Source organism: Schistocerca americana, chromosome 3 (assembly GCF_021461395.2).
Source record: "Schistocerca americana isolate TAMUIC-IGC-003095 chromosome 3, iqSchAmer2.1, whole genome shotgun sequence".
NCBI classification, from domain to species: Eukaryota; Metazoa; Arthropoda; class Insecta; order Orthoptera; family Acrididae; genus Schistocerca; species Schistocerca americana.
In genome coordinates, this window is record NC_060121.1 from 698432950 (window position 1) to 698445948 (window position 12999).

The 12999-nt window shown below is 45.8% G+C and overlaps 1 protein-coding gene across 1 annotated transcript in view; it reads left to right on the forward strand.

The window, feature by feature from the left end:
* Nucleotides 1-12999, forward strand: part of LOC124605614 — a 116977-nt gene that overhangs the window by 73361 nt on the left and 30617 nt on the right. The window contains exons 7-8 of the mRNA XM_047137421.1: nucleotides 2550-2751; nucleotides 9879-10040. Coding sequence (XP_046993377.1) covers nucleotides 2550-2751; nucleotides 9879-10040 — 364 coding nt within the window. The remainder of the gene's footprint in view (nucleotides 1-2549; nucleotides 2752-9878; nucleotides 10041-12999) is intronic.

Below are 12999 nucleotides of genomic sequence, written 5' to 3' on the forward strand. Positions count from 1 at the left end.
ATTTTCAGGGCGACAAGGAATAAAGATTGTGACTTCTGAGAGCGTTTCTTAGCGAGTATGCGAGCTACGTAAATAGCGTCACTGATCCCTTACGTTGAAGATAGGTGATTCCGGCACTCCATTGTACGCTTTACATTGGAGTTTTGGTATTGTTGAGAGCAGCTGTCGGTGTATTCAAGGTGGCGCGCTGGTGCGCCAGTAACTGGAAACGCAGCCGTAAACGGCCTCGATTGATTGGTTTCCGATAGCCCAGGCTGTCAGCGTCGGCTTACAACCTGTTGCGCGAGTCTGCGCCCGTCCGTGTGGCAATGGCAGCACAGTCCACTAGCAAAGGCGATCTCGCGGGAGAGGCTGCGCCGGCCCTAGACAGTAGCTAGCTAGCGCGCCCACGTCATTTCCCGCGGACCGACCTCGCCTCGACGGGTCCGCGCTTCGCTGCCCGCGCGCCGCTTCTCTCGTCTCTTCGCGGTGGATTGCCAGCAGACAGAAAAAAAGTAACAGTCGCAGCGAACGTGCATTCCGTCAGTTTTCACCGTCAGCGAACTGGAACGTTTGTGGAATCCCACCTACCTTCTTTGCGTGGCGTTCTAATGAATACACTCAAGACAAAAAAAAAAGACGCATCACGAAGGAGTTATTCGAATGGAACGGAAACCGGTAGATGTAATTTACATGTATAGACAAATAAATGGTTATAATTTCAGAAAAATTGGATGATTTATTCAAGAGAAAGAGCTTCGCAAACTGAGCAAGTCAGTATTGCGTTGGTCCTTATGTAAGCAGTTACTCGGCTTTGCATTGACTGATACAATTATCGGATATCCTCCTGAGGGATATTGTGCCAGATTCTATCCAATTGGTCGCCTTAGATCGTCAAAACCCCGAATTGGTTGAAGAGCCGTGCCCACAATGCTCCAAACGTTCTCAATTGGGGAGAGATCCGGCGACTCACTAGCCAAGACGGGGTTCGGCAAGTACGAAGACGAGCAGTAGAAATTCTCTTTGTGTGCGGACGGGGATTATCTTGCTGAAACGTAACATAATTGAACATCTTCGCTGTCATCGGCTTGCATAAGGGCCAGAGATTGACCAACTCGTTATTGACTTGCTCAGTTTTTGAAGCTCTTTCTCTTGAATAAGTCATCCAATTTTTCTTAAATTGTAATCATGTGTTTGTCAGTACATGTGCGTCACAGCTACCGGTTTCTGTCCATTCGGATAATTTCCTCGTCGTGCATCATCCTTTTCTTCTCTTCTCCTTAGAGTGGATTGTAAGCACAGGCTATGGAATCGTTATTTATCCAGGGAACGTAGATTCCAGTAGGAACTGCCGCAAATGAGGAAATTGCTTAGCTATCTCTATTTAGAATATTTATCTTGTGAACGAAATTAGAATTATATTAATACCTTCAGCTGCTAACGAGCGTTGATATATATATCAACGGGGACAGGTGAAAATGTATGCCCCGACCGGAACTCGAACCGGGATCTCCTTCTTACATGGCAGACGCTCTATTCATCTGAGCCACCGAGGGCACAGAGGGTAGCGCGACTGCAAGGACTATGTCGCGCACACCACCCGCGAGACCGACATTCTCACCTTTTATGTCCACACACTACATTCGTGGTGTCCCTACCCAACAAACTCATTACTCGTGGAAGACATGTCCGAAAGAACAGACACAATTTCCGTATAACTATATAGTTCTGGCAACACCGGCCACGACCTTCTTCTTCTGTGCGGATGCACACATATTCCCCGAACTCTTACGGGACTTGGTAAGAATGTCTTCCACGAGTACTGAGTGTGTTGGGGTGGGACACTACGAATATAGTGTGTGGACACACAAGGTGAGAATGTCAATCTCGCGGGAGGCGTGCGCGTGGTAGTCTCTGCAGTCGCGCTATCCTCTGTGCCCTCGGTGGCTCAGATGGATAGAGCGTCTGCCATGTAAGCACGAGATTCCGGGTTCGAGTCCCGGTCGGGGCACACATTTTCACCCGTACCCGTTGATATATATCAACGCCCGTTAGCAGCTGAAGGTATTAATACAATTCTAATTTCGTTCTAGACGGCTGGAGGTCATCAATGGTGTAGCACACGATCTATTTGAAACACACTGAGAACCCTCCAAATGGAGGATCTGTTCCCTATTAGTAGTTTCTCTTGGTCCTGGTATCAAGGTAGATCGCAGTAGCGAAGTTGGGTAGCGGATCCCCCCGTAGCTTTACATAATGTGACACCACCAAAGACCGTAAAAGTTACTAAACAATTGACATACACACTGTTTAGCGGTGCAATGACTGCAGTTACGTCACATCGGGAAAATACTAAGAATGACAAATTACTAAAATTGAGAACAGTACGAAACTGATCAGTGAATGACGCAGCCTAGAGCTTGAACGACTCATCGAATTCTCGTGTCCAAGGTATCGGACAGAAAATCCACACTGTTTATTCCGTCACGAATGGCTGAGAGTTCTTAAGCCTTACAGGCGAAGTAGAAGCATCCGGTAAACTGATGGTGTTGTTTTCCGTTCTGTTACAGTGGCGTTATGTTCGCGCCGATGGTGTGCCGCAAATGCGCCAAGCGTCGGGCCGAGCGCAAAGAACTGCTGGCCGAGATCGTGGACACGGAGGAGAAGTACGCACGCGACCTCAAGATCGCTCTCGACGAGTTCTACCGACCAATGCTCGTCGCCGGGCTACTCACACCAGACCAGCTCGCCGCCATCTTCCTCAACATGCAGGTATGCCTACTCGATAACTTACTCCTTAACGTTTGTGGAAGCGCTAAATGTGCTGCGAATCTAACCTATCTCGCAGAACGCAAGTGTGACCAAACTATGAAAATTTTTATATCTACAAGTCATGTAACTGCATTTCTTCTTTAAGACTAGAAGTGACTGCATAGAGGCCGTCTCAAAAAGGGTCGCACGATTTCACAGGATGGTTTGATAAGTCTGGTAAGTTTCCATGAAAGAATGGAACATTTTTGTTGCGCCTTCGTAGTTGGTAAGCTTGGATATTTCACAGATCGTATAAAGAATTTCAGCAATGTACAGCGTGCAATTCGTTGTTGAATTCCGCCTGCATCCGGCACAACATTTTAATACAATGTTTGGCGATGTTTAATGGCAATACGCAAGACTTTTTGCGCCGATTTGTGACTGTTGGTCTATTATTACAAACCAAAGTCATATCTGCAGTGAAAAACCATGGGAAAAGGCTGTTGAAACTGCATGGAAGAAGGAAAAGACCATTTTGACAGCTGGTAAGGTGATGGCCACTGTTTTTCGGGATTCTCAAAGCATAATCCTTATAGATTACTTGAAAAAAGACAGACTCGTAACTGTACACTATTGTGCTTCATTGTTGAATTGTTTGAAACTTGCATTGGTTGGAAAAAAAAAACCAAGGATGGTATGCAAAGAAGTGATCTTTCACCAGGATAATGCACCATCCCATACATCAGCGATAATAATGGTGAAAGTGTATGAAGTGGACTTTGAACTGGTTCCTCTTGCACCCTGTTCACCAGTTTTAGCCCTAAGTGACTTCTTCCTGTTCCATAACTTGAAACTTTGGCTTTCTGGGAAGAAATTTTCATCAAATGAAGAATTGATAGCTGCAGTCGACGAGAATTTTGCAGAGTTTGACACTACTAACTTTTCCGCTGGGATGAAAAAGCTGAAGGATCGCTGAACCACGCATATATCCCTGAAATGAGACTGTGCCGAGAAGAAAGGTGAGTTGTTTCCGAAACAAAAATATTTGGTTGCTTTATTATCAATAGCTTTATATACTGTAAGATGCGAAAGCCTTCTCTTACTATCACTATAACGGGGCATCACTAGTGTCAATGCTGCTGCAAGTGCTGCCCGCTCAGGGGCATCCAGGGATGCTCTCTGTGTGAGGCAACCCTAGGCATCTCTGCGATTCTCGCTGCTGCTGCAACGTACTTTGGTATATGTGTGCCACAGAATAGTGTAGTATACTTATGTGCGATATTTAAGAAAGAGAGTTAAAGAAGGAGCCCGGCAGACAGAGCTCCTGGTTATTACTTGAGCTCTGCCGGGCTGAAATTCACTTCCGGTAGCTTGCGAAAGCCGCGCTGCGGTTAGATAAGGAAGTGCTATTAAGTGACGTTTCTCTTAAGACGGCATCAGTCGGCGAGCAGCCGCTCATGCAGCAGTATTGACACAGATTAGTGATGCCGCGTTATTATAGGAGAAGAAGCCGTTAGCGCCTTTCAGTATATAAAGCTATTTATATTATTGCTATTAGTACGAAAAATGGAGTAAGTGCCCAAGTGATTTTGCATGGCCCTTCAGTCTTTTGCGAATGCATATTGAATTTCACGCTTACGAGTACAGATGCTAATCGACATGGTAATGGTTGGGTTACTGTAGCTGCAGTACGTGGTCCTGAAGTAGACACAGTAGCACGGCTGGAGACTGTTAACAGTCGAGAAATTATTGCTTATCGGACATTTCAGATATGTGAAGTCTATAACAGAGATAGAGGATGTCTAAAATGCCGTTGGTTCTCAGGACGAGAAATCATCGTACAATAAATGAATCAGAGTCTGCGTCCGTATACCTTAAAGGAGCTCTTAATTGTAGCAAGATTAAAGTTGTTGGTGATGTGACACATTATTATAGAAAATGAAATAAACTACACAACTGGCCATTAAAATTGCTACACCAAGAAGAAATGCAGATGATAAACGCGTATTTTTTGGACAAATATATTATACTAGAACTGACGTGTGATTACATTTTCACGCAATTTGGGTTCATAGATCCTGATAAATCAGTACCCAGAACAACCACCTGTGGCCGTCATAACGGCCTCGATATGCCTGGGCAATGAGTCAAACAGAGTTTGGATGGCGTGTACAGGAACAGCTGCCCATGCAGCTTCACACGATACAACAGTTCATCAAGAGTAGTGACTGGCGTATTGTAATGATCCAGTTGCTCGGCCACCATTAACCAGACGTTGTCAATTGATCAGAGATCTGGAGAATGTGCTGGGCCAGGGCAGCAGTCGAACATTTTCTGTATCCAGAAAGGCCCGTACAGGACCTGCAACATGCGATCGTGCATTATCCTGCTCAAATGTAGGGTTTCACAGGGATCGAATGAAGGGTAGAGCCACGGGTCGTAACACATCTGAAATGTAACGTCCACTGTTCAAACAAGAGGTGACCGAGACGTGTAACCAATGGCACCGCATACCATCACGCCGGGTGATACGCCAGTATGGCGATGACGAATACACGCTTCCAATGTGCGTTCACCGCGATGTCGCCAAACACGGACGCGACCATCATGATGCTGTAAACAGAACCTGGATTCATCCGAAAAAAATGACGTTTTGCCATTCGTGCACCCAGGTTCGTCATTGAGTACACCATCGCAGGCGCTCCTGTCTGTGATGCAGCTTCAAGGGTAACCGCAGCCATGGTCTCCGAGCTGATAGTCCATGCTGCTGCAGACGTCGTCGAACTGTTCGTGCAGATGGTTGTTATCTTGCAAACGTCCCCATCTGTTGACTCAGGGATCGAGACGTGGCTGCACGATCCGTTACAGCCACGCGGATAAGATGCCTGTCATCTCGACTGCTAGTGATACGAGGCCGTTGGGATCCAGCACGGCGTTTCGTATTACCCCCCTGAACCCACCGATTCCATATTCTGCTAACAGTCATCGGATCTCGACCAACGCGAGCAGCAATGTCGCGATACGATAAACCGCAGTCGCGATAGGCTACAATCCGACCTTTATCAAAGTCGGAAACGTGATGGTACGCATTTCTCCTCCTTACACGAGGCATCACAATAACGTTTCACCAGGCAACGCCGGTCAACTTCTGTTTGTGTGTGAGAAATCGGTTGGAAACTTTCCGCATGTTAGCACGTTGCAGGTGTCGCCACCGGCACCAACCTTGTGTGAATGCTCTGAAAAGCTAATCATTTGCATATCACAGCATCTTCTTCCTGTCGATTAAATTTCGCGTCTGTAGCACGTCACCTTCGTGGTGTAGCAATTTTAATGGCCAGTAGTGTAGCTATCCTTTCCTTATCTCCCGTGAGATTTTTTTTTACAAAAAGAAAACAGTCTACACACTGATCTTGCCAAAAGCCGAGAAGCGATTCTTCTTGGTGTTGTAGCTATCAGGGGCACCCTGGGATGCTCTCTGTGTGAGGCACCTCTGAACATCTCTGTGAGTCTCGCCGCCGCTGCAACATACTTTCATATATGTGTGCCATAGTAGAGTACTGTTTTTTATTGTGCTTGTGGAGTTTCTTCCGAGTTGTTGTTCCCATTTTATGCACAATACCGTTTACTTCAGGTGTTGTGCCCTTTGCCGTTACGTGCACTCGCTGCCTGGAGTCCAACCAGCAGAAGCCTGGTAGGTCGAATGTCGAAACATTGTTCACAAAATGGAAACAGCAACTCGGCAGAACGTCGGGAAGCACATTATTATATAGCCTTTTTTTTAGAGGGGTATATGTTTCACATGCATGCACATAGAGCCTTTAGGTACTTATTACAATTACATTTAGGATCAAAGCTTGCATTTACCTTCCATAAATGTTCAATGCCTACTACACTGGAGGCACGACAAATATGTAGACGATAGTCAAACTCGTCCCACTTGTCAGGGCTACTGCAGTCACTCCCGTTGTTATGCGGCGTCACAGTTCCTGCTGATAAAATCTGATATTTTGTATGCCGTAAATTAGTTTATGCAGGTTCAAAAATATTTTACCTTTTATCTAGGTCTAAAGTATTGCGTCAGTTATGAATTCCAAATGTTGCTTTACTGCTCCAGGAGTGGAATTTCTGTATACGCCTACAGGAGCTCCAGGAATTATAACCTCCCTGTGGTCTGGGTAATTTGCACACTGGGAGTTACGCTGTCTCAAGACATATACAGGGTCCTCTAAAATTTATGCCACACGCCTATGTTTGACCGAAACATGCAGTGACCACTCAGAGACGGTAGGTGCCAGTAGTAGCCCTGGAGGTATATAAAGCGTGTCGGGGGAAGTAAAAAACAGTGCAGTCGTTATGGTAATGCGTAAACGGAGCGCTTTATCTGACGTCAAAAAGGGCATGATCATTGACTCTCTGGCCAGGATAGAACCATTTCCAAAACGGCTAATTTTGTAAATTGTTGGTCATCAGAGTATACCATGTACAGGGGGATCAAACAGTCAGTATAAATTTGAAAACCGAATAAATCACTGAATAATGTAGATAGAGAGGTACAAATTGACACACATGCTTGGAATGACATGAGATTTTATTAGAACAAAAGAAAAATACAAAAGTTCAAAAAATGTCCGACAGATGGCGCTTCATCTGATCAGAATAGCAATAATTAGCATAAAAAAGTAAGACAAAGCAAAGATGATGTTCTTTACAGGAAATGTTCAATATGTCCACCATCATTCCTCAAGAATAGCTGTAGTCGAGGAATAATGTTGTGAACAGCACTGTAAAGCATGTCCGGAGTTATGGTGACTCATTAGTGTCGGATGTTGTCTTTCAGCATCCCTAGAGATGTCGGTCGATCACGATACACTTGTGACTTCAGGTAACCCCAAAGCCAATAATCGCACGGACTGAGGTCTGGGGACCTCGGAGGCCAAGCGTGACGAAAGTGGCGACTGAGCACACGATCATCACCAAACGACGCGCACAAGAGATCTTTCACGCGTCTAGAAATATTGGGTGGAGCGCCATCCTGCATAAACATCGTACGTTCCAGCAGGTGTTTATCAGACAGGCTGGGGATGATGCGATTCTGTAACATGTCGGCGTACCTCTCACCCGTCACGGTAGCAGCTACAAAACCAGAATCAGGCATTTCCTCGAAGAAAAAAGGCCCGATAACGGTAGATGTGGTAAATCCAACCCATACCGTGACTTTCTCGCCGTGCAATGGAGTTTCCACGACAGTTCTAGGATTTTCGGTAGCCCAAATTCTGCAGTTGTGGGCGTTGACAGACCCTCGGAGCGTGAAATGAGCTTCGTCGGTCCACAACACGTTACTCAACCAATCGTCATCTTCCGCCATCTTGTGAATCGCCCACACCGCAAATGCCCTTCGCTTCACTAAATCGCCAGGTAACAGTTCATGATGCCGATGGATTTTGTACGGATAGCATCGGAGGGTACGCCTCAGTGCCAACCAAACAGTAGTGTATGGAATGCCGGTGCGACGTGCGACTGCACGATCGCTGACTTCCCCGTGCATACACGAACCCGCTACGGTATCCATTTCTTCCTGAACTGTCTGAGCAGCATTACGCCTTGTGCTCGGTCGGCCACTACAGGGTCTATCGTCCAAACAATCCGTGGCTTCGAAATTCGAAATCATTCTCGCCACAGCTGCATTTGTCAACGGACCTTTACCCGTTCGAATCCCCTTCCTATGGCGATAGGATCGTAACGCTGAACTAGCACATTCCCCATTCTGATAATACAGCTTCACTAAAAGCGCCTTTTCAGGTAACGTCAACATGCTGCGACTGCTGGCGCATCTGATTCTCTCTCTCTCATTACAGCTCCTTTTATACACGATTGTCATGCGCACTCACGGACGTTTTGCTGTCCAGCGCCATCTGTCGGACATTTTGTGAACTTTGGTTTTTTTTTTTTGTTCTAATAAAACCCCATTTCATTCCAAGCATGTGTGTCAATTTTTACCTCTCTATCTACATTATTCCGTGGTTTATTAAGTTTTCAAATTTATACTGACTTTTTGATCACCAAGTATATAGTGCTATCCAAAATTGGCTCCGAGGCACCTGTGGTGTACCACGGGTCATAGATGATAGGGGTACACGACGACTGTGGAGATATGTACAGGCGAATATACGGGCAACTGTTGACCATCTGACCGCCCAATTGAACCAAGGGTCTATTAACAGTGTCTCCTCAACGAACGTTTCTGCGTATGGCCTCCGCAGCAGGCGCCAAGTTCGTGTACCCATGCTGACTGCTGTTCATTGGCGAAGAAGGCTGGAATTTGCACAGGACTACCGTGTGGCGACAGGTGGCCTTTTCAGACGAATCATGCTTTGCACTCCATCGGGCGTGAAACGTCTGAAATCAAACACCCTACAACAATCGTTGGAAGGGTCCAGGCCCGAGGAAGGAACGTCATGGCGTGGGGAATCTTTTCGTGGCATTCCCTGCGTGATCTCGTCACGGTGGAAGACACAATGGATCAACTCAAGTATGCATCTATTCTTGAGGATCGTGTCCATCCCTACATTCAGTTTCTTTTTCCTCGGCACGATGGAATCTACCAGCAAGACAATGCAAAGTGCCACACAGTTCGCAGTGTGCATACGTGGTTCGAAGAACACCACGATGAGCTTACCGCACTCTCTGGCCACCTGACTCCCTAAATTGAAACCCAATCGAGAAGTTGTGGGACCATTTCGATCGGGCTGTTCGTGCCCTGCGTCCGCAAACGAAACCTAGCGCAACTGACCACGTCACTGGTATCGCCATGGATGCACACCGCTGCCGGTACCTTCCAGAACGTCATTGACACTCTTCTCGCACGTGTCGTAGCGGTTCGCGCTGCAAAAGGTGGTTATTCATTCTTTTGTAGTTGTCTTATTGTGTTAAATCTTTACTGTAAGATTACTCCTTTTAATGTAAGAGCATATTCGTCTAAGAGTAGAGTACGACAGCTTTTTTAATTTGATCAGTAATTATACGATAAACTGAAAATGAAATTTTTGTTGCCCCTAGAAGGTGTTAGATAAGCAACCTGCAACTGGGACTGGTTGCCGCTTTCAGCCGTTTAGTAGTACGGATGGGTAAAGCGGTTCCCGCTTTTCCAGGAGCTGCTGGAGCACTCGCGCGCGCTGGCACACAAGCTGCGCGACTCGCTGGACGTGGCGCTGGAGCAGGGCGACGAGGACCTGCTGACCGTCAACATCGGCCGCCTCTTCCTGGAGGCCGCGCCCATGCTGCACGCCTTCGAGTCCTACTGCACCAGACAGGTACAGTCCCTCGCAGCTGCACTCCTTGCCGACGATACTTCTGTCGCGCCATCGAAACCTCTCGGTCGAGGGATGCTATGTCTGCAGAGTGTCCCAAGCTTTTTGGGGTCACAAATCTGAGTACTCTGAGATGCGAACGAGTGGTCGGAAACAAAGATTATAACATGAAAACGGCATCCAGTCACAAGTATGTCTTGTGCTCAAAAAGTTACGGAAATTTTGCAATTTCACGTGTTATATTACTCCGATTCGTGCGAATTTTTATTTGATGTGTCGATAAACATGTCTGATAGATATCTTTACAGTATTAGGCACATTTAGTATGTTGCCATCTGTTAGAAACGTTACATGTGTTTTGATAATATCAGCGATTATTTATCTCTTTACATAAAAGGCAATGTCCTGACTGATATACTCTTCATCGGCCAGTCCACACCTTTAGGATAGAAACTTGAAATTTGGAGAGAATGATAATAGTATACTGCAGACATCATTTACGAAGGGATTTTTCGAAATTCCGCCAATAAGTAGATGAAATACAGGATGAAAGGTTTTTTGAAAATAGGTCGCCATTAATGCAATTTCGAAGCTAGAAGTACGAAAATTGGTATTTGGTTTTTCGGTCAGATGTAAAGAAATAAGTGTTTCATGTAAAGAAATATGTGTTTCAACATTTTTCGAAGTTTAATCCCTGTCGGGTTTAAATACTGAGTGGAAGTTTTTTGAAAACAAATCGTTAATAAAGAATTACTGATGTATTTTTAAAGCTACATATATGAAAACTAGTATTTGACTTTTCAGTTACAAATAAAAAATTTCGTGTTTCACTGTTTTTGGAAATTCAACCCCCAAGCGAATGAAATAGGGCCTGACTGATACATTGACTTATCGTCGCCCAGCCCAGACCGCTAAGAATAGAAACTTAAAATTTCGAGAGGGTGTTGATCTTATACTTATGGCGTCGTTTAGTAAGGCATTGCTCGAAATTTCACCCCTAAGGAGATATGTCGCTATTAAGGCAATTTTGAAGCTAGAACTACAAATTGGTATCTGAATTCTGTCGGAAATTAAATTACATGATTCAGCTTTTTGAAAAAACAACGATTGAGGAGGTAAAATAGTGGGTAAAAGCTTTTTTTTCGAAATAAATCATTATTAAAGTACTAATAAAGCATTTTTAAAGCTACATCTTTGAAAATTGGTATTTGACTTCTCGGTTGGATACAAAAGATACGTGTATCACTGTTTTTGGCAGTTCTCCCCCTAAGGGAGTAAATAAGAGGATGAAAAGTTTATTAAAATATTTCATTACCGGTGTATTTAAACATTTTAAAACCTAACTCCATGAAAATTTGTGTTTGGCTTCTAAAGAAATATGTGTTGGAGATTGAAAGTTTCTGTGAAATATCACTACAAGAATTCAAAAGGCAGGATTAACACCGCGTAACAATTGGGTCTTTGTACGGGCGCAGTTGAGCGCCCCATAAACCAAAACATCATCATCAGAGCTCTATTTGGCAGTGTTACACAGCAACAGCCGGTTTCGGACACCTTGGCTTTCAATTTTAACACGTTCCTGGGACATTTTTGCGAAAGCTCTGGACAAGATCACTGTACTTTGCTTTCCATAACCTTCCGAAAGCTGTTAAGAAAGCACGTCGTTCCTTCAGTATCTCGGTTTATTAAAAACGCTATGTGGATTAAAAACGAAACAAAAGTAAGCGCGCCGGCCGGTGTGGCTGTGCGGTTCTAGGGGCTTCAGTCTGGACCCGCGTGACCGCTACGGTCGCAGGTTCGAATCCTGCCTCGGGCATGGATGTGTGTGATGTCCTTAGGTTAGTTAGGTTTAAGTAGTTCTAAGTTCTAGGGGACTGATGACCATACATGTTAAGTCCCACAGTGCTCAGAGCCATTTGAACCAAAAGTAAGCGCCCCTCTGCACCCCGGCCTCACCCCAAGCCAGAAACCTAGTTTCGATATCTTCAGTGGTTCGTGAGATATAAGAGATGCAAGTTTCAGGCGAATATCCCTGTATGTTACTTACTGCTGGACTTTCCTTGTTAGACGACAGTCTGTCGACATCAGGCTGAAACCGGAAACTTCATTCATTTCGCCACCGGCAGTTTAATAAAGGCGTCGAGGGCGGTGGAGGCGTGAGAGAGCTTAGATTCGGGTTCCAGACAAGGAGTGTCGTCGTAGGAGAGCCTCTTGCCGTGTCGCTGGACCGGATGCCGCGGCAGCCAGCTTTCGCCCGTCACCACTCTCTCTTTCGCGCGGTCGCTGCTTTGCGAATCAGGCGTTGACCTGGGCGGTCGTGTGGTAAACAGCACGGTGCCACCTGCTCGCCTGGAACGGCAAAGAAATGGCTGGAACCACGCCCTGGCTCCCCACCACCACGTGCTTGCTGCCACCCGCAACTGCCGTTCCTCGAGTCTGGAGACTGAGCGAGGTGCCGCAGTAGTTGATACACGCGATATTTGTTTATTTAGCATGCAGCACTACGCATGAAATAAGTCAAGAATACATAAGTACACACTGAGGTGACAAAAGGGGGATACCTCCTAACATCGTGTCGGACCTCCTTTTGCCTAGTGTAGTGCAGCAGCTCGACGTGGTAAGGACTCAACAAGAAGTTGGAAGCCCCCTGCAGAAATCTTGGGCCTAGCTGCCTCTGTAGCTGTTCATAACTGCGAAAGTGTTGCCGGTACAGAATTTTGTGCAGGACTGACCTCTAGATCGAGTCTCACAAATGTTCGATGGTAATCTGGTCAGGCTATCTGTGTGGCCAAATAAAAAAAAAATGGTTCAAATTGCTCTATGCACTATGGGACTTAACATCTGAGCCGACCGATGTGGCCGAGCGGTTCTAGGCTCTTCAGTCTGGAACAGCGCGATCGCTACGTTTGAAGGTTCGAATCCTGCCTCGGGCATGGATATGTCTAATGTCCTTAGGTTAGTT